This window comes from Rhinopithecus bieti, unplaced genomic scaffold, assembly GCF_001698545.2.
Source record: "Rhinopithecus bieti isolate Rb0 unplaced genomic scaffold, ASM169854v2 scaffold_4553, whole genome shotgun sequence".
Classification (NCBI taxonomy): domain Eukaryota; kingdom Metazoa; phylum Chordata; class Mammalia; order Primates; family Cercopithecidae; genus Rhinopithecus; species Rhinopithecus bieti.
The window spans coordinates 4,518,646-4,546,381 of NW_016804694.1; the positions used below are offsets into that span (position 1 = coordinate 4,518,646).

The 27,736-nt window shown below is 36.6% G+C and overlaps 1 protein-coding gene across 1 annotated transcript in view; it reads right to left on the reverse strand.

Annotated features, from left to right (window-relative positions):
* Positions 1-27,736, reverse strand: part of KIF6 (kinesin family member 6) — a 381,950-nt gene that overhangs the window by 290,805 nt on the left and 63,409 nt on the right. Inside the window, 2 exon segments of the mRNA XM_017870163.1 lie at positions 513-622; positions 5,533-5,680. Of these exon segments, the coding sequence (XP_017725652.1) occupies positions 513-622; positions 5,533-5,680 (258 nt within the window).

Genomic DNA, 27,736 nt, shown 5'->3' on the forward strand with positions numbered 1-27,736 from the left:
ATTTCAGTCATGAAACAATCAGTGCCAATCTGATCAAATGATTGCCAAAGTTAGCATTAACCATAGTAGAGAAGCATTTGAGGAAAACGTAAAAATGTTATTTTCTGTCTCAGATTCTCTTACTGCTGCTTGAACTCTAATTTGAATACCTTCTTCTCAGAAAAAGGCCACAATTAGAGGAGCAACAGGGTTTCATGTGGCAGGAAGAAAGTAGTACTGTCATATCCCATCAATCCTCTAAGCACCCAGTCTTAGAGAAAATTCATTGCACTCTCTTCTGCCAACTCCAAAAGAGATTTTCCCAAGAAATGAGTTTCAGGCAATTTTAGTTCCCATCACTACTGTCCATTTGTCATAACTGAAAAAAATATCCATTATATTACAAAAAAATTCAGTTATCCAGTATTTGCTAATTATGATTGAGACCAGAAACATACAAAATTTCAAAGAAAACAATTGAAGAGAACATCTGAAAGTAATTTCCCTCCATTCTTTGTTGTTCTGCTACTCACGGCAAATCTTCCAAACTGGAGGCTTCATGTCTTGGATCCAAAAGATCATAACCACATTCATTGTAGATTTCCAAATAGGAAATGTGCGTTGTATACATTTTGCTGCTGTCCTGATTGGAAAAGGGAAAGGTATTATTTATTGATTATAAACAATGATTCTGCTTAGATGAAGATGAACACATCTAGCACTCAGTTTCCTTACAGTTTCTCTCTTTTTCTCTCACTTTATATGGTTTACATTTTCAGTTCGTGACACTTTCAAGTTGCCAGTTACCATATGCATGAAGCTTTTTTTAATGGCCAACACCCATGATTACAAGCAACTTCAGTCTATTATTTTTTATTGGTTCCACATTATACATAAAAAGTCAATATACACTTACAATGAGCCAACTTGGTTGCAGAACTGTATAACATACCATTTTTTACTTTCCAGACCAAAAAAAAAGGTTACTAAAAAAATAAACTTATATTCTGTGAATACTCTATTCATAAAAAAGAACACAGATCATTAATTTGGTTTAAAAATTTCAGGAGCAAAATAGTTTCCATCTGTAATCATAATTCTTTTTCTACTTTTCTAATATTCAATATTTTCTGATGACATAAATAGATAACAATGAAAGTGAGTTCCAGAGGACAGACAATAGTTGATTAGTCAGGTATAAGCGGACATTAATAGTTCACCGCCAATACCTCACCTGTGGAGTTAATTTTCCTGGCCCAAGAGGGCAAATCAGGGATATTTAGCTATTAGTTAGAGAGAAATGTTTTTGGTGGGTCATTGCTAAAATGCAATGACATAGGCATCAATGTAATGAGGCTAAAAGTCAAGGTGCCTGGTCCTAGTCTCAATTCTGCCAATAGACAAAATGACCCAATCCCTTTGAGGTGGAATGAAGTAATGAATTTTTTCAACTCTTGAGAAAGTTCAGTTTTCAATACAAAATATCAAACAATAGCACCTTCTTTTTGTTCCTCCAAAAATACAAATGCTTCAATTTCTGCAAATATTATCATGCTTCTCATAAGGGGAGAGTAAATTTGTATCTTGTGGCAAGCAGGTTGTCAGGGTGTCAGAGTGTATACTAACAGAGAATTTGCTTAGGATGACCTTCTTGATTGATTCTCACCCATATCCAAGGCAATCCATTTAATAGGGTTTGTTCAAAGGGAGAGAGGACCAAGTCACAGAGATAGAAGAGAGAACAGTGGCCTATAAATAAAAAGCTGGACTCCTACTCTAACTAGAGGTGAGCCTCTACCACGTCAGGCCTTAGTTTTCAAACCCATTAAAGTGAGGAAGTTGGCTAATAAATCCCTATGTGTTCTTCACTGTAAAATGAATGATTCTTTGGTTCTAAAATGGCTCCAATTATCCAAATAAAGATACTGTCATCCCAGCACTTTGGTAGGCCAAGGTGGGTGGATCACAAGGTCAGGAGATTGAGACCATCCTGGCTAACACAGTGAAACCCCGTCTCTACTAAAAATACAAAAATTTAGCCAGGCATGGTGGCAGGTGCCTGTAGTCCCAGCTACTCGGGAGGCTGAGGCAGCAGAATGGTGTGAACCCTGGAGGCAGAGCTTGCAGTGAGCCAAGATTGTGCCACTGCACTCCAGCCTGGGCGACAGTGCAAGACAGTGGCAAGACATCCGTCCTCAAAAAAAAAAAAAAAAAAAAAAAAAAAAAAGATACTGTCATTTCAAAAAACAAATATACATGAACAAGTAAAGCAACTCTCAGCCTTCCATGACTATAATAAAAACACTCAAGCCACAGCTGAAATTCTATATTCTGGTGTTCTGTGAAGATGACAACATGGACTGGATTACTAAGCAATTTTTTTTTTCAGCCTAATGCTGAAAATTCTTCTGATGTGGGTGACTCCAAAGCTTATCCCAACAAATGGCCCATTGATTACATTAGTATCCTAGTTTAGTAAAGGTACTATTTCAATATAATTCTTTGGGTTATAACTTGGCTTAGCACAGGTATCAGAGACTATAAACACTAAAAAGATTTTGTGTGGCTGTTAGTCTAATCCAATGTTTCTAAAATATTCCATGGAATACTCCTGGAAAACAGTATTCCATGGTCAACATATACATAAACTCTGTCCCTCTCTGGAGCACATCAAAGGCCCTAGGGGATATTTCACCAACATTCTGAGATCCTGTTTAAACCAACATGTTTTTAAAATTTATCCAAAATATCTGAAATAAACCAGAGATTATGATTGGAGAGTTTAGTATACATTTCTGAGTTCTTCTTAGCATCAGATAAGAACTGAGTTTGCATATTGGAACTCATTTATAACAGAATAATCCCACACCCTTATCCTCAGTTGTTTCACCATAAAAATGGGGATAATAGCCCTGATCTTGCATTCTGTTTTAACAGAGAAATAACATTCTATATTTAAAATCTTACAAAAGTGTGTGGCCCATAAGAGATACCAATGAATCATTGCTGCTCCTGTTGCTATTATTATTGCTATAGTTATTATTATTTCTAGAAGCCTTCAAATGGAGAATTCAGTATATGAATACAAAAGGAAAGGAAAATAAAAGCAAAAAGGACAGCCAACTTGTATGTTTATCTGCAGTGGAGAAAATCTCTTCTTCCAAAAATTAGAATAAATCATAAAATGTCAGGAAAATGGCAGGTCCACTGCCCTGAGATGATAGGGATAATGTCTTTGGCTCTTCCAGCTTCTGCATTTTCTGGACTTTTATTGGAAAATACACTTAAAATTCACTGAGCTATGTGGCAAGCTACCTTTCCTTTTTAGTGTTGAGGATTGCCAGACTGTAATGTAACACACATGTTTCCTGCAGACAGCCTTTTCTTCTCCTGCCCCAAAACAAGTTTGAACCTCACAATACTCAAAAATAATGAGCAGTGATTTCTAAAATAAATGGCATCAATTTTCTTCTCTTAAAATCAGTGAAAATGTGCTCCTATCATACCCATAGACATTTCAGGACCCAGTATGCACTGGGTTCTTACTGTATCTTGAAATGAAGACTTTGCATAGGTCAAATGTTTCCTTTAAGAATTCTAGAGAGCTCCATGTACCTCTCTAAGGCAATCAGCTGAGGACCTCTGAGTACCAGGCTGCATTTTCCAGCTATACAATATGAACAGACTTCATGATGCACTTCAAGTTGCTTGACCAGTTTCACCACAGCTGTTTGATTATAATGAATGTGTTATGCCCCATGATGAAAATATGTCCATTTAAAAAGAGTTGCCCTGGCTTTAAATGGCTCCAATGGGCTCACTACAAGTCCAGGAAGATATATAGGATCATTCAGAATGAAATGGAGTTTACAGTAATGTAAATGACAAACAGATCTAAAACAATGAACCTGACAAATGGTAAGTACTAAGGAGACATTTAGACATTTGGATCTGTACTTTAATAACCATAGATAACAATTTTAAAGGGACAAAAAATATTTTCCTTTGGGAGAGGATGAATTTATTCTATTTAACTTAATCATGGGATTTGGCTTCTTTTTTTTGAGAGTTTCAAGGGTTCTCTGAAATTGGTCAGGGATCACTTGGCCACATTAATATCCATATATGGATATTACTGGCTGTGATAATAACTATCATGCATTGAGCATATACTGTGTGCAAGAAACTGGACAATATCTTTAAACATAGTATGTTCAGCCCCTCGGAGCAACTCCATAAGACTGAGGCATTAACTAACTGTCCCAAGGCCATATGCTGTAAGCAGTACACTTTCTCAGAACCAGGTTGACCTGCACCTCCAGTGATCTTTCTAAGGCAGAAAGATTCCACATTAGGCCACAGCAATGAAAGCTATCAGGAATTATATTCCCAGGTTGTGAAATGTGGGAACAAAACAGGCAATGTCAGAAATAAGTGAGTAAATGAAAAAAGGGCTTTGGATCCAACATATATGCTACACTCAATCCTTTCTCATCCAAATTTTCTGGCATGCAAAGCTGGCATGTTTGAGCTAGAGAAAGATGAGCTGAACTAATGGATAATTGCTACTTTATGGATGGCAATTAGAATTATGCAGATCTCAGCAATTTCTTCTCATCTTTGCAACTCAAAATACAAACAATATACAGTCAAGAAATTTTGGAGTGACTGTTCCATTGACCTAGTTAAGACATTCATTATACAGAAGTAATACAACCAAGGAATTGCTGGAACTGGTAGGGACACTGGAGATTCTCTAATACAATTCAATCTCTGCTTTCACCGAAGGGAATGTGACTCATTATAGGGAATTTGTTTGAACACAACCAACAAAATAAAGCCAGTCCAAGGTATAGGAGCAATACATATAATGGCACACAGCACAGAGTCAGGCATCAGGTGGACTTGGGATAGAACTCCAGATCAGCTACTTATAGGATGTGGGCCCAGAGGAAAGTATTTGAGGCTCAGTTTTCCCAACGATGAACTGGGAAGTTGCATTATATGTTCTATTAAATACTAGTAAAAGTGATAAAGCTACTGGCATTTTGAGGCACTCAATAAATGATACATATAATCTAGATAGATAACTCTTTCTTACAATGATAATAATTGCAATGGTATTTGTACTCTGGTAAATTCCTCTGGGCTTCTATCAAGTGTAAAATAGTAACAATCATACTGTCCTGTTTAGTGTTTCAGTAGCTAAAAGAAAGGTCTGTTTTCACAAGAAAACATTCCTGTTTCTTGAGGAATGTAAGATATTAGTTGGTAAAAGGTATGGTCTGCTCTTTCAACCTTCATGCATATATCAGAAGGAACACTCCTGGAGCCTTTGCTGAAACAGCAGCCCTTTAATGAGAAGCACCTTCTTAATTTTCACTTCTACAGCAAAATCCCAACCTTTCCTTAAAGGTAAAGGCCAGAGTTATGACACAATAAGACTTTATCATTTAGACACAATAAAATAAATGTCATAATAAATTTCCTGCTTTCAGTAAATTTTTGCTGAATATATCAAATACAAAATGACAGGAACAAAAAGTTTCATACCTTTTGTAACTGTTCAAAAATGTATGACAGTGTCCTTGGGATAATGCCTCTGTCACTGTAACGCTCTGCACCCCCTGTGATAGTGAATGTCTTCCCGCTGCCTGTTTGCCCATATGCAAAGATAGTACCATTGTAACCTTCCAGGACACTGCAATAAAGAAATGACACACTTTTAATATATCAACATGGCTAACTGCATATGAATTAAATGGCTTGTATTCTAATAACAATCTTATTAAACACTATTAAAAACACTTTATAGAAATATCTATTAAAATTTATATATGTGAATATCTAGCTAGAATTTACATTTTTATCTAGGAACAGCAGCACATCAATCCTGTTCTCTAAGAAAGGACGTGTCACGCAAATGGAGTTCAGTCATCTTAATTATATACTTCGTCTTTTAGTAAACACTGGACCTGAATCAAAGAATATATTGAAAAAAAGTTATGGGGAAATAACACCTGTAATTTGGCAAACTGTCAACCTGACACCTGGTACCTCACATGGTATAAACACTCACAATTGTAGTCACTTCCTAGAGCAGGAGGAACACACTCTGTTTGCCACCATATACCTTGTAATGTAATTCCCTACTTAATACTAAGCACCAGCTGAAAATCCTCTAGGAATTCCCCTCCTCTCTTTTCTTGGAATGACTTTTTGGTAGAAGATGCTAGTCGGTATATATTCTTCAGCCCTGCAGAGTGGCCCTTGATTTGATGGTGGTCTTAAGAACCCAAAGGCTGGATCTTCTCAGCCTTTGAAGAGCACCACCTACAATATAAGCTTTTAAAAATATGCATGCAATGATGTAGACTTTCAAAACTGTGTCTTTAATCTATGCTACATGGAACAGTAAACTTTTGTAGCTTTATGTTCGTTTTTTGATACAAGTGGCTCCTTGATCTCTGAGATGTTTTCATTAAACCAGCTATGATGACATCAGCTATTGGTCCCCATGTTGTGGGTGGATTTTTTGATAGATGGCTCCTCTGAGTTCACCCCTCACTGTTCATATTAGAATTCCTGCCCTATTACTTCTGTCAACATCCTATCTATAGTTCTCTGTTTCATATGCTTTCATGCCTGTGTGTTGAGTGATCTATCACTATAAGGGCTTCTTAAAACACACAGTTTTGACTGGAGATTATTCTGAAGTGGTCATTTAAGTCCTGAGCACCTTATGCAACTATTAAACTAACAATATCTTCAGCAACAAGTCAATGCATCTTTTGCTGTGTAGGTAGGAAGTGTTATTGGTGCTTACAAATGTAATGGAGTTAGTACAGGGAATGCACAAGAAAGTATTATAACTGTGTGATTCAGTGTTCTGCTTTTGAGGAGTGTAATCATTCTTCTTCATGTGTTTTTACATGGAGACAATATACTGTTGAAATTCTCAACTTTTAAGATGTTGGAACTATGATGAATTTAGATATATAATTAAAGAATCTTTTTCCTCAACAGAATTTGTTACCAATGAAATATCGATGTCCCATTAGCAATAGCATTCGGATATCTATTTCTTGGCCATAAATGCTCTAGGTATATGAAGTCTAAAATTTTAAATATCTAACCTTAAACATTTTATTGATTTTTGATAGAAAGAATAGATGTAAAATATACTAGGCATTATCTGTCTTGAAAAACAAAAAATACAGAGCACAAATTAACATTTTCATTTTGATATAGATATAGGTTATGAAAAGTGAGTAGGTAGTACACTACGTTGGCATCTGCTAATTGTTATGTCTACATTTTTATGTTAAAATCTTCTTTCTCACTGCCAGTTGTCCTAGTATGTCTGTCTCTAATATGTGCCCCCCCACCCCCATCTACTGTGGGATGGAAAACCAGATGGCATAGCTTCACAGAACACTGTAAAATAAAAAGGGTAAGGCTCGACCTATGTATACTCCCATGGTTATTTATTTATTACATTGCTACAATTAAACATTAAATAAGGAAATGTAATCAGGCAAAATTTGTCTCCAGTCCCTTCTGCAGAGCCTCCATTCCAACTCAATCTTGTAACCACTCTTCAGTGAACACTAGGCTTTTTCATGTGCTTCTGGTCTCATCTGTCCTAAGGAAAATACTAGTTAAAATAAAGAAAGAGAAATAGAGGTATAATGATCTTTGAAAATCCATTACTCCACAAGAACAATAATACCAGTGGCAAAAGTTGTCAAAATCAACTTTTTCAGAACTCTGGAAATTATTCAAAGACTCACACCAATCCATGAAGTGTTTATGTAAGACAAACAGCTAAACTCAGTAGGAACCATGTGCTTTGTGGTATTTTAACTTGAACATTCCCAGCACCTCTCCCTAGCTCCATGGTAGCCTTGAAAAACAACAGCCTTGAAACATTGGAGCTGTGAAATCCAGCAGCCTAGCAACCACTATAGGGGGCAGTATGGATTTGGGGCTCCTCAAAATGCCGCATCCTCAAAGAGCTGCCACTCTCTGACCCGTCTGGGAGCTCTCTAGAAAAGCTCCACTCACAGTACTTGTCTTTGTTAGACCTGATTCAGAGTTCACTTAGTGTGAACATCCCTGTCCTCGGGGTATTTGTTGAAAAAAAATCAGTGGCAAATGTTTAACATCCCAGCTGGCAAAGCTGCAATGCCAGTGAAGTAAACAAGAACGTAACAAAAAACTTAGAAAAATCTGTGAAATAAGATGTGCATAAGGGGTTTCAAAAAACTCTGATGTATTCCTGGGAGTCAGGAAGGCCACACACATGTTCAGGACTATATGTATGCCCAGAAAAGACTCGAGAAGGGCATTAGAACTCATCTCTGGCTGGCCTTGAGACTGCACAAATAGGAAGTGAGAAGAAAGACAGTGTTACAAACTTCCTCAGCATTGAAGGTGTGCCCCAACAAATATGTAGGGACCCTTGTATGTTGGCTGGGAGACCAAGGAGTTCAAGGAATTTAAGGAAATTTATTTCATTATCTTGTCTAAATTTACTGGCTAGTTTGTTCAGACGATAAATTTGCTCAGTTTTTGTTTATCTTGGAATGCCTTAATTTCTTCTTCATTCTTGAGAATAATATTGCCAGATATAGAATTCTCTATTTGCACATGACATAATCTTGTATATAGAAAATCCTAAGGAATTTACTATAAAATTATGAGAAGAAACAAGTTCAGCAGGGTTGTATGATACAAGTGTGAACACTGTGCAGATAGCAACATTCCCTAAACTGATCTACATTTATGCAATTTCTATCAAAATTCAAGCTGGCTTATTTGCAGAAATTGACAATATGCTTCTAAAATTTATATGGAAAGTTAAGAGACACAGAATAGCTAAAACAATCTTGAAAAGAAAGAACAAAGGTAGATGACTCACACGTCCCTATTTCAAAACCTACTACAAAGCTAGAATAATTAAGACAGAGAGATACTGGCACAAGGCTATATATATGGATCAATAAAATAAAATTAAGAATCTAGAAATAGACCCTTATATTTATGATCAGTTGATTTTCAACAAGGGTGCCAACACTATTCAATGGAGGAAAGAATGGTCTTTTTAACAAATGATCCTTGGACAACTGGATATCCACATGCAAAAGAATAAAGTTGGACCCCTACCTCAGACCATGTACAAAAATTAACTCAAAATGAATCACAGACCTAATGTAAGAGATAAAACTTAAAAGAAAATCTTGGAAGAAAACTTAGGAGTACATCTTCATGGCTAAATTAGGCAATGGTTTTTTAGATACGACATCAAAAGCACAAAAAGCCAAAGGAAAAAAATAAGCTGCACTTCATCAAAATTAAAAACTTTTGTGTTTCAATCAAGTAAGTGAAAAGACAACACAAAGGAGATAATGTATGCAAATCATATCTATGTGGCAAGGGACTTGTCATCGCATCCATAATCCATAACATACAAAGAAATCCTACAACTCAGACAACTCAATAATAAGAAGACAAACAATCTAATTAAAAAGTGGGCAACAGATTTGAATAGACGTTTCTCTGAAAAGAAATGCAAATGGCCAATAGCATATGAAAAGATGCTCAACATCATTAGTCATTAGGGAAATGCAAATCAAAATCACAATAAGATGCAATTTCACACTCACTAGCATGGCTAAAACAAAAAAATGAGACAATGAGAAGTGCTGGTGACAATGTGGACAAATTGGAACCTTCATACATTGTTGCTGGAAATGTAAAATGGTACAGCTTCTTTGGAAAACAGTCTTACAGTTCCTCAAAATGTAAACCTAGTATTGCCATATGACCCAGCTAAGTATATACCCAGCAGTATTAAAAACATGTGTCCACACAAAAATTTGTAGTGAATGTTCACAACAACATTATTCATTATTTAGCCAAAAAGTGGAAACACCACAAAGTGACCGTCAACTGATGAGTGGATAAACAAGATGTACTATATCCATTCCATCGGATATTATTTGGCAAGGAGAAGGCAGTACTGATACATGCTACAATAAGGATAAAACTTGAAAACACATTAAATTTTAAAAAGCCAGTCCAAAAAAGGCCATATATTGTGATTCTATTTCTAGAAAATGTTTAGGATAAGAAAATCCCATAGACATAGAAAGTAGGTTAGTGTTTGACAGGGGCTAGAAGGAAGGGAAAATGGAGAGTGACTGCTAATGGGTATGGTACAGAGCTTCTTTTTGGGGGTAATTAAAATGTTTTAAAATTAAATAATGGTGATTGATGGTTGCACATTTGTACTAAAAATAACTAAATTGCATATTTTAAAGAGTAAATGTTTTAGTATTTGAATTACATCGCAACAAAGCCGTTGTAACAATAAAATAGTAAAGAAGAGTCTATACTCACTTGTTAATAACCATATGTGTATACTATCTTTTCAGTAGTATTTTTAAAAGACAGAGAGAATGGTAATTAATAAAAGGAATGAAAAGCTAATGATACATTTCAGCAATGAAGAGTGAGATGAACATTTTTGTTCAGAAGTATTTCTGAACTTCCTAAAATCAACAATGCAGGCTACTGCTTAATCCATCTTAGCTAGAGACAGTCCTGATATGTAAATAAATCAACCCTTTATAAACCCAGAGTTTGATGATCAGAGGAAATTTCCATTGTAGAAATTCTCTCCTTCCATTTGCAAAATGCACTTTTCCTAGAAGTTTAAATTATAAAGCTAAGATAGTTTGTCATTTCTTATCTTTTAATATTTGGATGAATAAAACAAAAATAAAGCCTCAACCCTTTTGGAGATTATAAACTGAAGTGTTACTCCAGACACAACACATTTACATGCTAGAAAAAAATACAAGTCATCTTAAAGTTTAGTTTTTCCATTTTTATTACTCTTTGTTTAACTAGGCTCCAAGTAGAATACTGTCTGGAGGATCTGCACAAAGTGAGACTTCATTTTATTTACCTCCAGATGCAAAGGCTTTAAGAATCCCAAGATACAATGTCTAAATGAAAGTAATCAACAACAAATCATTATTGTAGTAATAATTTAATTCACTAAACCAAAAAACAAGACATAAATTATAGTCCCTCAAAGAGACAGCATAGTTGAAAAAACAAACAAAAAAAGAAACAAAATATAGTAATAGGACCATGGATTTTATAATTGATGTCAGCAGAGGTCTTCTAACTACATTTTGTCCACCCCAAGAATTCCCTCCAAGGTATTTCTGAAAAACAGTGACACAAACTATTCTTAGACAGGACCAGGTTGGACTTAGAGAACTGGGTAGGGCTGATTTCATTTTTGAGAGAGGAGGGACAGGTGAAGCAGCACCTTAAAAGTTGACCATGAGTCAAAAGTCAAAAAGTAAATTAAGATAGACCTGTCCTGCAAAGAGAAGGTTTAATCGGATTGGCAATGGCTTAGGGGAAGAGGGTGGAGGTATGGTGTCAATTTCACTCTTCTTGCAATGCTACTCTGACTTAGCTTAGTACTGGATTACAAGCACAGTGGAACACTCGGGGTAGAAGACACAGAATCTATGTTTTTTTGTTTTTTTGTTTTGTTTTTTTTTTGAGACAGAGTCTCCCTCTGTCACCCAGGCTGGAGTGCAATGGCGCGATCTCGGCTCACTGCAACCTCCGCCTCCCGGGTTCAAGTGATTCTCCTGCCTCAGTTTCCTGAGTAGCTGGGATTACATGCATCTGCCATTATGCCCAGCTAATTTTGGTATTTTTGTAGAGACAGGGTTTCACCATGTTGGCCAGGCTGGTCTTGAAATCCTGACCTCAGGTGATCCACCTACCTCAACCTCTCAAAGTGCTGGGATTACAGGCATGAGCCACTGTGCCTGGCTAATGTTTTTTTAACTTTTTTTCTTTTTCTTTTTTTGAGATAGAGTCTTACTTGTCTGCTAGGCTGGAGTGCAGTGCCATGATCTTGGTTCACTGCAAACTCCGCCTCCTGGGTTCAAGCGATTCTCCTGCCTCAGCCTCCCAAGTAGCTGGGACTACAGGCAACTGCTACCACGCCCAGCTAATTTTTGTATTTTTAGTAGAGACAGCGGGGCGGGGGCGCCTCACTGGCCAGGCTGGTCTCGAACTCCTGACCTCAGGTGATCCATCCACCTCGGCCTCCCAAAGTGTTGGGATTACAGGCGTGAGCCACCATGCCTGGCCAAGGACCCGGATTTTCATATCACTTCCTTCAATTCTTCTTTGAGCTAAACCAGTTAGGTGAGACAAGAAATCCTCTCTGCTTTGAGTTGGAATTCAGTTATATGCAACCAAGAGAATCATAATTATTGCAAAGTTTCCAGAGAGATCTGAAAGATACCTCTTAGTCCTTGATTTAGAGCAAGGATCTCAAGCTGACCGTAAAACTTGCCTACAGGAATGTTTAAACTTAACTAAATTTGAATACCTTTTTGTGAGACATGTTCTTCAGTTTGCCGTGGTCCCCAACATTCCCTAACATCTTAGAATCAACTGCTTCCTAAAGGTATGTTACTTGCCTAGACTTGAAAGCAGGGCTGCATCACTGCATAATCACCGTGCAGTCCATGTGAATGCCAGTGCCCCCTCACCTTTGTGCAGTGCCTAGCCATTTGTGTAGGCTACTGTGAAGCGCGCCCCCTGGAGGTGTACAACATAGAAGTCCTGCGTAAAGGCATCTGAGTTTAGTTCCCCTAGTTTAGATACTGTCCCTTCTAAAAGCATGTTTTGGCCCAGGGCTGTGGCTTATGCCTGTAATTCTAGCACAGGAAGCAGATGGATTGCTTGAGCCCAGGAGTTTGAGATCAGCCTGGGCAACATAGCAAGACCCTGTCTCTACCAAAAAAAAAAAAAAAAATTGGTTGGGTGTGTGGTGTGCTCCTGGAGTCCTAGTTACTCGAGAGGCTAAGGTGGGAGGATCACTTGATCCCAGGACTTCAAGGTTACTGTGAAGTAACCTTGATTACTTGATTAACCTTGACTGGGTGACAAGAAGACCATGTCTTTACTTATAAATAAATAAATAAAATAAAATGTCATAAAAATAAAAATAAAATACAATAAAAGCATGTTCTGGCGAGATCATTCTAAGATCTTTTACAGCTTCACTTCTATGATATATTGATCTGGTTGTAAATCCTGATAGAGAAATAAAGTAGGTTACATGGCTAGTCTTCGTCAACCTAAACCAAATCATCAATCATTTTGGAAAGGAATATCCAAGGCCAAGAATATCTAGATTAGAAACAGTTACCCCATACAACCAAAATTTTTTTGTGTGTGAGAAAAATGAAACTGCAAACATGGATTAACTGGTAATTTATACATCTGTGGGCATACTGGCTATTAAACTAGAGTCACAAAGAAAGGGACCCACAGGCAAAATATAGCTGGCAGAGTATTTGTTTGGTCAACACTGTCTTTTTTAAAATAATCAATCTGCGTGGTCTTAGTCCCCAGGATCTGTGCTCCCCAATTTAAGCACAGATACCACCACTCCATCTGGCCCTCACTAGTTTACTTCAGATTAATTATTTGCCTTCCATGGAATGTTGAGTTTTGCAAATGCTGCTATAAAGTGACTCAGATAAATGCTAAGAGTAACACTCCGATTTAAGAAAAAGAAAGAAAGAAAGGAAAGAAATCAATAAAAAACTAAACTAAATATCAGCATCTTCCAGGTTTTGAAATGTCATAAGCAATCCCCTCACACCATCACCCACCTAAGAAACCAAATGGGTATCCCACCCATCATTGTTCACATTTCATGTGTGACAGGAAAACAAGAATGTTGGGTGCTTTCTTCTAAAACAGTCACTTTGGCACAATCAGGACTCCCACTCTTGGATGTGTCACTAAAACAGGATCAGCAGCTGCCTGCCTTGAATGATTTGCAAATTCTCCTCCTTGGATACAGGGGCTAAGAAAGGGGATCTCTTGAGATCCTTCCCAGTTCTATGATTCTCAGGGCTTTGTTCACAGTCTTGTTCCAATTACTTCAAACCAAACTTTGCAAGAAGCAAACATATCATGGGGCACCTAATCCAAACAGCCTCTCTTAAAGGATCTTCGAGGTCTTAAGGACACTAGACGGCTTCACAACCATAAGTTCATGGACCAAATCCAGGCCAGAGTGCTCTCTAAATGAGGCTGTTTATTATTTCCCAAGCTTCTGAAGAAACCATTTTATGTTACTATTAATAATAAGCAGCTTAAATCTGGTAAAAGAACAGAAATGCATGAAACTTTAATAGAAGAAAATGACCCCCTCTGAACACAATCGAGTTCTAAATGTTTCAGTCTGAAGTCCAGCATACAGGATTGAAAAGTGATGGCTACGTTTTTATCTTATTTACATTATAAAAAAGTATATATTTACATTATATTATACATTATTTTATCTTATTTACATTATCTTATTTACATAATTTATAATTACATTATTTAAAATGCATTTACTGAAGCATTTCTGACAGATATTTTTCCTATGATCCTTCAGAATAAACACTTAGATTAATTAAATATATAATCATTTTCAGATGACCATCTAAGGAGGCAACTAAAATTAAACCACAAAGTTTTATACAACAATGTGGGGAAAATTCATTGTCTATAGAAGTTTATTAGGACAGAATCTTGCATAAAATCTGAACTGGTTACTTTGGGTTTCTCTTATAGGGATACAAAAGAAAATAGAAAATGCTTTTTCCTAAAATCCTAACACTGAGTTCTCTGTCAGTAAATTGATCAATCACATTTCTCAAGCATTCATAATATTATATGAGAAGCCTGGTACTGTGTGCTTTGTGAATTTACGGGGGAAAAAAAAAAAGCTTCTTCTCAAGAAACGTGCAGTGCAAGGTAAAGCAAGATAACCACCAAGATAAGCATCTTGAAATATCTGAGCATGTGCACATATTCAACTGTATAACCTTCTAATTAACATATCAATCTATAATTTTTAAAAACCCAAAGGGCTGATTTATAAATGTGTCTGGAGAGAGAGAACGCATTTAAACAAAGTCCTCCAAAGTCCTCTACAAAAATTTATAATTAGAGAGGCCAAGTGAGAAAACTGTGTTTTCCTAGAGACTCCATCCTTTTCCTTGCCAACTGTGAATCGAACTTCTGGGTCCTCTAGCCATCTGAGTAGGTGGAAACAGAAATCTGAGAATCTAGGCAAAGAAGTAGGGGAGACAGGCATAGAAATGAAAAGACAAAGGACCTATCTTCAGGGCAGGATTAGTCTGAAGAGTTTAGAGGAGAGTGGAAAGCAGAAAGTTGAGCACTGCAGGATGGCAGGGGAGGGTAGCAGGTGGCTGCCGTCAGTGTGGTGGGTGCTGAGAGAAGCAGCAATGGAGGAGAATGCACTCCCCTAACTCCTGCAATTCCTGAGAGCAATACATACAATCTGACCTTTGAGTACTTCCAAAAGTGACATTGTATACTGACTGGACCACATGGAGCTCTAGTTTAGATTTAAGTTATGAGCCTTTTTCTCCATACTTCTAGTCTCAAGATTACTTGCCATATAAGACCTTTTTATTTGACTTCAATTTTGTGTAAAATGGAAGACATTTTGCACATTTTTGGGAAAATTCAAACACACTTTGATTTCAATGGATAATAATTAAGGAGGAAAATTGCCCTTTGGCATAAAAGGTAAATAAAATACATCTCATGAAGCTGCTAATAATCATCACGGCTTTATTTGCATCATGGATACACAATGATCTAATGAGATTTAGGAGCCAGAGTTTGAAGCAGAAAGATGTGGACTGACTGAGATCACTCATAAAGGAATCAGGAAAAAGGAACAGAAAACACTTTTCAGCTAAGTAATGCCAACCTACTCTGCAGGCCATGGAGAACTATGGCCTATGGAACTATGGCCTGTGAACTAGAGGGGCATGACAGTGGAGATGATGAAACCAGTCTTGGCTGGGCAAAAATCACATGAGGAATCTTCTAGGGGCACACTATGAGGAGAGATATGGAGAAAATAGGAGGGAATAGTGTTCACAAAATTCCATGAGATACATATCCTACTATTAGCTTATGGGTAGTAGAGATATAGCATCATCTTACTAAGTGCAATGAACAATACAGTCTCAATAAACTAAAAAATCTTTAGTCTTGCCAGGCTCATATCTGTAATCCCAGCATTGTGAGAGGCTGAGGCAGGTGGATCACCTGAGGTCGGGAGTTCAAGACCAGCCTGATCAACATGGTGAAACCCTGTCTCTACTAAAAATACAAATTAGCTGGGCGTGGTGGTGCATGCCTGTAATCCCAGCTACTCAGGAGGCTGAGGCAGGAGAATCGCTTGAACCTGGGAGGCGGAGGTTGCGGTGAGCTGAGATTGCACCATTGCACTCCAGCCTGGGCAACAAGAGTCAAACTCCATCTCAAAAAAAACCCAAAAAAAACACACAAAAAAACTTTAGTCTTAAAGCAGTCAGTTGACATTTATATATTTAAATTTTTTTGTACCACTTCAAACTCAGTCTAATCAAAACTGAACTTACGATTTTTCTTTTATTTTAGACATATTCTTCCTCTTTTATTCTCTAGTTAATCTATTCTGAGACTTCTATTACCTCCCACTTTAGAGATGAGAACATTTAGCCTTCGAGAAGTTAACTATATCAAGGTCACACTTAGTAAGTGATAAGAGTAATACCCAAGTCTATTTGATTCCAAATACAATATTCTTTCTACTACCTAAGTTATAAAACAAACCTAGCATGTTTTTATAAAGCTAATAATAATCAGGTATGTTCAGTAGAATAATGTCCAGTTAAACAGTTGTCTCAAAGTTGCTCTCCACAGAAGTTCGTAGGAAAAACTAACTTAAAAGTCTTAGAGATTAAGTATACTGGCTTCATGTTTTTAAAATGTGAGGGCTAATCAGAATAAACAGATTTAAGATCAGTATAACGGTTTAAGTTATATACAATTAAATTACATATTCCACTGCTTTTCATCTGTTCTCATCTTAAAACCACACCTTTGTTGCTGACACAGCCTGTGGCGAGCATCTTACCCGTAGGAATGCAGTGCAGATTTACAATACTTTCCTCTGGAGTACCTTGATTTTCATCAGTTACATAGCACAATCTTGCAAAGAACTGTTTTATAACACCACTCTCTAGGATGGTTAAAAACAGGAAAGAAAATTAACTACAACAAAAAATCTGTATCACCATTCAGAGAGAAGCAAAGGATGTGATTTTATAATCAACATGTTTACAATAGGATTAAAAGAATAGAAAACAGAAAAGAATTACTAATCTTTGTAAGGTTTTCCTCCTAAAGGCAGATATGAAAGGAGAAAGTACCAGAGACTTGGGGCACAGCCTCTAGGAAAGTCAGAAGATTCAGAGGAGAGGAAGAAAGAATGCAGGTATTTTCCTCAATTTCCTTTGATGCCTGACATCTACAAACTCTTTTCAATTCCCCATTTGGAACCCAAGGACCAAAAAGGGATTGCAACTTGTAATGAGTGACTAAATATATTTTACACAAAAGGTAAGGTCAAGCTGCTGGAAGGCTCTTAAAATCTAAAGGAGAGGGAAAGGGCAGAAGTGCTCTCCACCACTTCTCCCTAACTTCAGTTAGCTGACTGTCAAAGAGGAACAACAGAGGGCTTTGTGAGGCTGAAAAAAAACCCAACTCTGCAGGATGCCGGTGGGGGGTGGTTTCACAGACTTCTCTGGGCAGAAAGCTGGGAATGTGGTTCTCTGAAGGCACAGGAAACAGAATAACTCTTGAGTATAGAGCGGAATATACCAGAACTAAGAAGGCAAGCCACTGAAAGCAGTTTCCCGTGTCCTTTTAAACAGTAGAAATTGGTTCATTGGTATGGCCCATTATTAGGACCTTGTTGTTTTCAGCACAGCACTACAGGATGTAGGGGCATATGCAATGGCATTAACAAGCTACTCTTTATAAAGATGACAAGAGGAAAGAGTCCGATAGTAATGAGAGGCTAATAATATTTAATGTGATTGAGGTGAACAGGTGGGGAAGACACTCAGTCATATTTACTGGTATCTACAGTGAGGAGGACAAGACACCAGAGCAGTGGGGGACAAACTGTTACTTTGAAGATAAAATGGAGGTCATCATAAAGCAAATTCCCCAGCTCCTCTCTCCACTCTCAGCCTCCACACCCACAAACAGAAGTTTATCTCTCTTAGTCTCATCTATTCTTCTTCCTCTCTGGTCCTAGAGATTGGCTGTCCTCCTATCTAAAGCTAAGCTCTTCCAACTGAATTCTAGATTTAACCCATTCTTTCCTATCTCTCAGGGACCTTTCTCCATCAATTAACTCCTCTCCTGTATTTTCTACTTCTCCCTTTGTATTAATTGCTCCTCCTTAGAAAATAAACAGGCTCAAGTTTCTCCCATTACTGAAAAATACCTTTACTTATTTTTGATGATACCAGTAATTCATAAATGCATGAATACATGCTTGTTAAAAATATTTGCATTTAAAGTCTCCTTTGAATATAATTCCCCTCCTCATCCTCCAACTTTCACCATAGTTATCACTGTTAGTTATCCCTTTTGTATGCATACTTCTAGACATTTTACATATAGCACTGTTTCATGTCTTTTTCCCTTTTAAAATAATTGGCTTAATGTTCTACATATTGCTGCACAATTTGTTCCCTCAACAATGTCTTTCACATCAGTAGATCCACTTCATTTTTTATACTCTAAGTCTATATAGTATTTCACAGTATAAATGTATCGTTTATTTAACCAGTTCTCTGCTGATGAACAACTGGATCCTTTCCAATTACTTGCCATTACAAACAGTGCTGGAAGGAACAAGAGTCTTTACCATTTCTCGATAGTAGATGTTTTAACGTAGAATTTCTGGATCATGGAGCAGGTATACATTCAGTTTTGATAGATACTGACAATGATGTCTTCTAAAGTGGCCTTGCCAGAGTATATTCAGACCTGTAATAGAAGAGTTCCTGTTTCCTCACTTGCTCTTGATATTATCAAATTTTTATTTTGCCAATTGGATGAGAGAAAGAGATATTTCTTATTTTACATTTTCTTTTATCTGATTGTAATGTGATCAAGCATTTTCATATTCATATTTTATATTCTCATTATGCACACTTTTATATGTTTATTGACCAAGTATATTTCCTCTTTAGGGAACTGCCTGTTAATGTCCTTTGATTAATTTTGTAGTAGATTTTGAGTCTCTTTCTTATTCATTGGGAGGAGTTATTTCCATTTAATCATATTAATCCTCTGCTTATGTTGTGTATTTTCTCCCAGATAGTAGCTTACCTTTTAATACTGTTTATAGTGGCCTTTGTTGTCCAAAAATTTTATTTTAATTAAGTCAAATCTTTTTCTTCCTTTTTTTTGCATTTTATGTCTTCACAGGGTCTTTAATTGTCCAACATGATAAATGTGCTTTCTCCATTTCCCTCTATTTATTGCTTTTTTATTGGTTATTTAACTTATGTTGTGTAGTAACACGAGTTAGAATCTAACTTTGCTTTTGCTCAGTTAATAGCTAATTTCTCCAGTACCATTTATTAACCGATCCATTATTCCCTGATACATTTTAAATGCCACTTCTATCATTAAGTTCTCATATATACATGGGTCTGTTTCTGAACTAACCATTTTATCCCAACAATTTATTTGTTTATTGTCAATAAACAAACTGACAATGCAACACTATTTTACTTATCATAGATTTATAATACAATTTGATATCTGCCAAGCAAGTCTACCCATCTTTGTTCTTTTCCAAAATTATCTTGACTATTCTTGTGCATTTTCCTTTCCTTGTGAATTTTAAAATCAGTTTTGTCAAGTCTCAGTTGCTTCCAATTTATTTGACGGCAGAAGACATTTTTCAAAGATCAATGTTCAAAAGAACACACTTCAGTGATATACTGACTTAGGCTGTATCTGGTCCAAGGATTTATTTTGTTTGATCAGTATAGTGTTGACCCATTCATGTTTTTAAAAATGTTTGACACTCATCTGAGAGCCAAAAGTAAAGAATAAATGTGCAACAGGGTGTGTGTATGTATGTGATAGGATGTCTCTGTCTTCCCAAATGGCAACAACTGGCTGAGGCCAAGTGGTGACTACTCCCTTCATTTACATGGGCCCTAAGTTCAAGTTCTCCAGTTTCTGAAATGGACCTGTTTCGATTATGTGTGCTACCTACCTATACTCTAGACTGCCTTTGCCTCTGAGAACACTGTATTATTGTAATACCGTCCTAAATAGTTTCATGTCCCTCAAATTCATCCTCTGTCTACACTGCCACCAGAATGACTTTTCTATACACATATAACTGGGCCTTCACTATGATTTAAATTATTTGGCAACTTCCAATTCCTTTTAGGATAAGATCCAGTTTTCTCTGTAGGCCATATGAGGCTTTCCATAACCTGGAATATTTTTCACGTGTCATTTCCCATTATTTCCACATTATCCTTTCTCTAGCTGTTTAACCTGTCTACAGTCCCCAATAGATTTCCCACACATTCATTCATACTTCAATTTAAGTTGTTCTTCCTGTGTAGAAGGCCAAGTCATCTACCATCACAAACCTCACCCTCCATTCTTCTGCCCCAACCAAATTTCTTTTGTCCTCGCATTCATTTGCATGGAAAACTCCTATATTTCTACATTTCAGACTCAATTCCATTGCTACCTGCTTTTTAAAGCTCTTTCTGACCACTTGCCCTGTAACCCTCACCTTCCCACCACCATCCTAAGAAAGAATGGAGACTCTTCTTCTATGTCCCTCTTCCACTCATTATATCTTCCACTAATTTTCTTGTCTATTTGACTCATAAGATTGTGTTCTTTTGTCGGGCACGGTGGCTCACGCCTGTAATCCCAGCACTTTGGGAGGCTGAGGTGGGTGGATCACCTGAGGTTGGGAGTTTGAGACCAGCCTGACCAACATGAAGAAACCCCTCTCTACTAAAAATACAAAAGAATTTGTCAGGCGTGGTGGCACGTGCCTGTAATCCCAGCTACTTGGAAGGCTGAGGTAGGAGAATCGCTTGAACCTGGGAGGCAGAGGTTGCAGTGAGCAGAGAGAGCGCCATTGCACTCCAGCCTGGGCAACAAGAGCAAAACTCCATCTAAAAAATAAATAAATAATAAAAATAAATAAATAAATAAAGATTGTATTCTTCTTGAAGAGAAATTCTTTATTTCTCTTAAGCCTAGGTCAGCATAACTAGAAGTTTGTAGGCACTGAAAAAACCCATGGAATGAAGGAAGAGAAGTTTAGAGAGAGGAATGAAGGGAGGGAGAGCTTAATAAATCAATTGCTGCCTCCACTCTTGGGGAGCTTAGAGTCATATAGAGTTCTGCTCATTATTTAAAATAATAGTATAGCTAGCGTGACCAAACAACTAAATCTCCAAAGAGAGAATGGACTTAACTTTCTCCCACATTTTAACAAGTAGTGTCAACACAATTACATAATTGTTTCTCTGACAAACATAAAAGTTGTGCAAGTAAAGTAAATATCACAGACAAATTATCTCTCTCTCTAAATTTAAAAGTAAGGTTTTAAAGTTATTTTCCTTGCAGTCGATATATTTTCTTTTCATTTTCAAAATAATAAAGGAAAGTGATGGAAATAAGTGACTGAATATGCAAATATTTATTGTGCACATAGGTATTTAGTAGTCTGTAATGTTAAGATAGGCTGCGCTCAAATAAGACTTAAGGATGCTCCTTGGCAGATATGAACATTCTTTCATACTGAAGACCACTCAGCTATTCCAGCTTTTTCAAACCCCAAAAGGGATCTCAACAAGATGCCTAAACCCTACAATCACTTTTATAGAACATTCTTAGATTCTGACTGGTTCCATTTTGACATTTTTAGCATCTGTCTAGCAGACTTGTGCATATACATAAAACACACAAAATTCCATTAGTACAACATTAAAGTTTCAAATTTAAACATACAGGAAACTGAGAAGTTATGGCCCTCATAATAACTGTAACTTACCCATTTTATATATGCATTATGTGTTAAGTTTAGACACAAAAAGGTTAAGCATTGAGCTGGTATACTCATATATACACAGTCCAAATTCTCATCTTGCTTAGAATATCTGCCTTTATTTTAAAAGAACTATACAGTAATATAATCTGTTTTCTATATACATAATGGAGACAGACGGAGAGTTGGAATTGAGCCTATTTCATTAAATATTCAGGTGATTTAAAGTTATTCACACTGCATTAAAAATTGCTATGCATTTTCAGGACACTTTTAGTTCAGAAAATTAAAACAAAAGTATAGAAAGCATCTATTTCCAAAATAAAGGAAATATAAGATTTTTAAAGTATCTTGAAAATTCTATAATGGTCAAAAGAGCGAAAAAAAATTATACCTAATATTCTTACAATATCTTTCCAATTCTATTTATTATTTTATTTTCCTCTAGATTCTCATTATATAGAAATTTTGAAAGAATTCCATCAGCTTGGAAATAAGAACTCACCTCTTGTGAGGAGCATAATTTGCCTTACATATAAGAAAAAAAGCTTACTTTGTTCTACTACTACTTAACATATTAAGTTCAGAGTTATACATTAAATAATTTCCCTGTGAGCTGAGGCCAAGCACATATATTTCCACCCAGGGGGAAAAGTTTAGAGTCAATGAAAACACAACTCAATAATGAAGGTCTTCACACAGGGGGCAGTCAGCCAAGCTAGAGCTTGAAAGGCCAACATGGTATGTGGCTCTTACTTGAATGCACAGAAAAGACCTACTAAATCACTTACGTACTGGGGCTTTATTTTGAGTTATAAAGAATCACACAAACTTTGGGCTAGAAGGACCAGTCTGGTTTGTCCTTCTGCTTTCAGGTAGGCCCACCCAAACTATCCTGGACAGAGGAGAAATTGAACTATATTTAGAGCCTGCCAAAAGAATCCACAATTGCTCCTAATAACTCATTCTAGTATTAAATAGTTCTGTCAAGAAATCTTCCCAATATCTCCAGTAAATCCTCTGTGCTGAAATTTAAACAGGAAAACTGGCCCCAATGTGACTTGAACATGAGGTCTCCTAACCTGAAGGCTATATTGTACCATAAAGATTCATACAATAGGACCAATTCTTTATGCATTTTATAGCAATTTCCCAACAGTTACTGAAGAGTATCTGGGCCAAGAAAGTGCTACATATAGAAAATATATGTCCTATTTTGTTACAGTATTTGGAATATCATCTCATTAATCTGATTTTCTTTCTTTAAATGTGGCCACCATTCTAAGGCCAGCAAAGCAGCAGATTACCAAAAAAAAAAAAAAAAAAAAAAAGTCTATCTCTGTATATTGCCACGGAACTGGTCAGTAAGCACTCAAATTGGCTTTTTCACCATATTAATGAATGATCAAGTGATATGGTTTGGCTGTGTTCCCACCCAAATCTCATCTTGAATTGTAGTTCCCATAATCCCCATGTGTTGTGGGAGAGACCCGTGGTGGGTAACTGAATCATGGGGGCGGTTACCCCATGCTGTTCTTATGATAGTGAATGAGTTCTCATAAGATCTGATCATTTTATAAGGGGCTTTTCCCCCTTTGCTTGGCACTTCTCTCTCCTGCCACCATGTGAAGACGGACACGTTTGTTTCCCCTTCTGCTATGATTGTAAGTTTCCTGAGGCCTTCCCAGTCATGCAGAACTGTGACTCAATTAAACCTCTTTCCTTTATAAATTACCCAGTTTTAGGTATTTCTTCATAGCAGTGTGAGAATGGACTATTACATGAAGTCATGGTTGATCAGCACAACAAATCTGAATCAGTAAAGTTTCATTTTGAATGATTTACTTAGCCTCAAAGAAATGGCTTAAATTTGGCCATGCTGAGAACTGGCCAACCTAGTCATATTAAATTTATCTGTAAGTTCATATATGTAGTACAATATGTTTCATTAAAATCTCCAATCTGGCCAGGCATGGTGGCTCATGCCTGTAATCCCAGCACTTGGGGAGGCTGAGGCAGGAGGATTGCTTGAGCTCAGGAGTTTGAAACCAGCCTGAGCAACATAGTGAGACCCTGTCTCTAAAATAATTTTTTTAAATCTGCAATTAAAAAATGTGTTACAGTTGTATTGTTTATTCCCTCAAGCATCTATTTCTTCATGCATTCATGGCAAAAGACATTTATGGTGCCCCTTTTTCCACAGCAATGTTCTAGGTACAATATAATGGAACTATGTAAAATTTATGTGTTATCACAGTTCATACGGAGTATACAAGCTAGTCTATACTTGGATGGGAAGCCTTAAGCACAGAATCTTTCTTAACCACTTGAGGTATCATCAAATCATCTCAGCATAGTGGGTGACTGACTACCTATGGGGGTATAAGCTGTCTAGCTGTGTTGTCAATGTCCCTTTGGAGGCTTTGAAGTTATAGCTTGCTAAGTTCAGATATATAAAATGCTCACATAATTTTGTCAATGAAGCTTTCCTTCAACAGCAGAAATCCTGTACCTTTTTTTTCTGGGTCATCCAAAACAATCTTTCAAAAGCTAAATTTTTTTTTGAGCGAAAGAGCCCCAATATTCAATTTATTCAATTCAGTGATACGAATGTGTTCAGTCTCAGCACAGTCAGCACTGTGCGTTTCATAAAAAACTTTACAGCAATTTAAAAATACTAACGTGAGTATGAAATAACAAAATAGATTAATATGATTCAGAAGCTTCCATTTTCTTTCTAAATAAATCAAAAGTTAAAATATAATTATTCTGGTCAACAAAGTCATAATGGATTATTCCATAATTATATCAAGTTTGCTAAGGCAAGTAATAGTTTCCTTTTCACTGCCTGTGAGTCCCTATGAAATTACCTTGTAGTGCTTCACACAAAAATCTGGTGCTTACATGTTTATTTATTGCACTGCTGCCTTTTCCCTAAGAGCTGCAAAATCCAAATTGGTCTTACTTCCACCGTAATTATTGCACTATGGAATCAATCATTCTGAAAAGCTGATACTGTTTCAAAATGAACCTACTCACAGTGACTATAACTCACAGCAAGGCTGAAAAGACACATCAAATTCTGCTATTTTAAAAGCAATTTCTACTCTACAATTGTGTATTGATAGAATATTTGATAATAATTTTTTAAATGGTTAGGCTCAATTTTTCATCAAGATTCACTTCTATTTTTCTGATTTTATTGCCACACTAATTCCCTTGATTTGCATTTCTCATAATTATTTTTATTTATCTGATTGTAGAAATAGTATATGTTCTTTGTCAAAAACACATCATGTCATACAGTACAAAGTTAAGTACTCCATAATGTTCCATAAAGATAACCCAGGTTAACATATGCTATGTACACTTTTAGATTTTTTTCTATGTCTATTGTCTGTGTGTAAAGAATTCATTCTTTTTTTTTTCTCTCTCTCTCTCTTAACTCATTCTCTTCCTGGGGACAAACTTTCCTCTACCCCAAGAATGTAAGCATCCCATTCTACCTATGGTAGTAAAACTGGGAGGAAATAAAAATCAAACGTCAGAAAATGAGTTAAAAGGGCATGCAGTAGCGGGGAAAGAAGTAGGGCTATAGCAGAAAAGAGAGGTACAAGAAGGAACAGAGCCTTGGGGCCTAATAAGGAGTACCCTGAGAGAACCAAATAAACGCCCTTTCCGTGAAAAGCCGATAAAGAGTTACACAGAACGAAAGGGTCACTACCAGATGGATACCTTCTAACCTCCCTCAGTCCTTCTCCACTCAGCAACCAGGAGCCATCTTTGAAAAATACAAATCAGGTCAGTCTCTGAGCAATAATTCATCATACTGATACTCTGATTTTTCAACCTGGTATACTCAGCCATCCATGGATGGTAAAACTGCTTACTTTAATTGTACTGGAGACTTTGCCACTCCAGGAAAGTTTAAATAATTAAGAATAGAGATAAAGTAAATTAAACCCATACTCTTAGTAATATTATGGAATATATTTAAGTGTACTTTTCATATCATTGGGCCATTCTAGTTGATTTAAAGAGTTGGAAATACTTAAAAATATTACGACTTTAATTTAAAGCATATAATCAGTTCCAGATTTGGGATATTAAATGGTGTAAGTACATTTGATTCAATTTTGGAAATAGCATTAAAATATTAAGAGAGGTTGACTTACTATGGATATATGTTTGCTTATTATTTTTAAAGTTGCTATGTGCTTAAAATGATTTGTTAGGTTCGTAAGTCTGCCCCACAAGGCATTTGAGGTATCTGAGACAGTAACATGTGTAAATGAGGTTTAAAATGTTTAAGGGAATTTAATTAGCTAAATTAGAATTGTAATTAATTGTTTAGGAAAATTTCAACTGTTAAATTTAAATTAATCAAATGTTAATAAGATAACAAATGAAAGAGACTATTCTTATTGTATATAACAATAACTAAATGCAAAAATAGACTCGTAAGATTTGTAAGTTGCAGTAGGTGTTTGAACACACAGCTTTAATAGAGACAATATCAATTAAAAACCCAATTAAATGTGAGAATTCCCTTTAAAGATTTCTCTGGAGGCTAAGGCAGAAGGATTGCTTGAGTACAGGAGTTCAAGACCAACCTGGGCAATATACTGAGACCCCATCTCAAAAAAAAATTATCTTGAACAATAAAATACTCAAACTGAAAACAAGATCCACAAAAGCAAGGTGTTTCTCTGCCTGGCATACCCCAATGTCTTCAGAGCCAAAAACTGTCTGCACACACACACAGTCAAAAAAAAGGGGCCACATGAAGCATTTATTCAACTTCAATGTAGTATCCTTCTTTCTTTTCTTTTTTTCTTTTTCTTTCTTTCTTTTTTTTTTAATAGGGTCTTGCCCAAGCTGGAGTGCAGTGGCACCATCATGGCTTACTGCAAACTCAACCTCACAGACTCAATTGATCCTCCCACTTCAGCCTCCTAGTAGCACGGACTACAGGTGCACACCACCATGCCTAGTTACTTTTTGTATTTTTGGTAGAGATGGGGTTTTGCCATGTTGCCCAGGCTAGTCTCTAACTCCTGGACTTAAGTGATCCACTGGCCTCAGCCTCCCAAAGTGTGCCCAGTGGAACTTGCTATCTTTCTGAAGATCAAATTAGAACAACCAATCACACCAGCACTAATGGAAAAAATCTGTTCTGGACTATTTGTAGATACAAGGAAATTTAAATTTTAAAACAAGATTTCCAAGGGACACTGTGGAAAATAAGAACTATAAGTATATGACTATAAGGATTTGTTCCTTGATAGTGATTGCAGATGGATGACAGGAAGAGAAGAAGTAGGGAGCACATGGGATCATGTGCTACTGAAACCAAAGCCAGAAGCATGGCCAGTTGCATGGTGGGAACTGGGAAAGGTCCGAATAAGTGTAATACAGGCATTTTTAGATTTGGCTATAAGAAGCTTTATTAAAATATGTTGATGAGGGGAATTTATAAAATTTATAGCACAAATCAAACTGGAGAGAACGGGGCCAATGCAGCAGAGTACGTGGTCACTTCTAAGACATGAGCTGAGCAGGGAGGAAAGGAATTACAAGGAGCAGTAAGTTAAAACAAAATAGATAAATCTAAAGAAGTAATTGCCTTTTGTTAAAGAAAAAAACTGTTGTGATATTTGGCTTCCCTTTAAGGTGTAGACTGAAGAGAACATTTTATAATGACATCAAAAGAAAGAATGA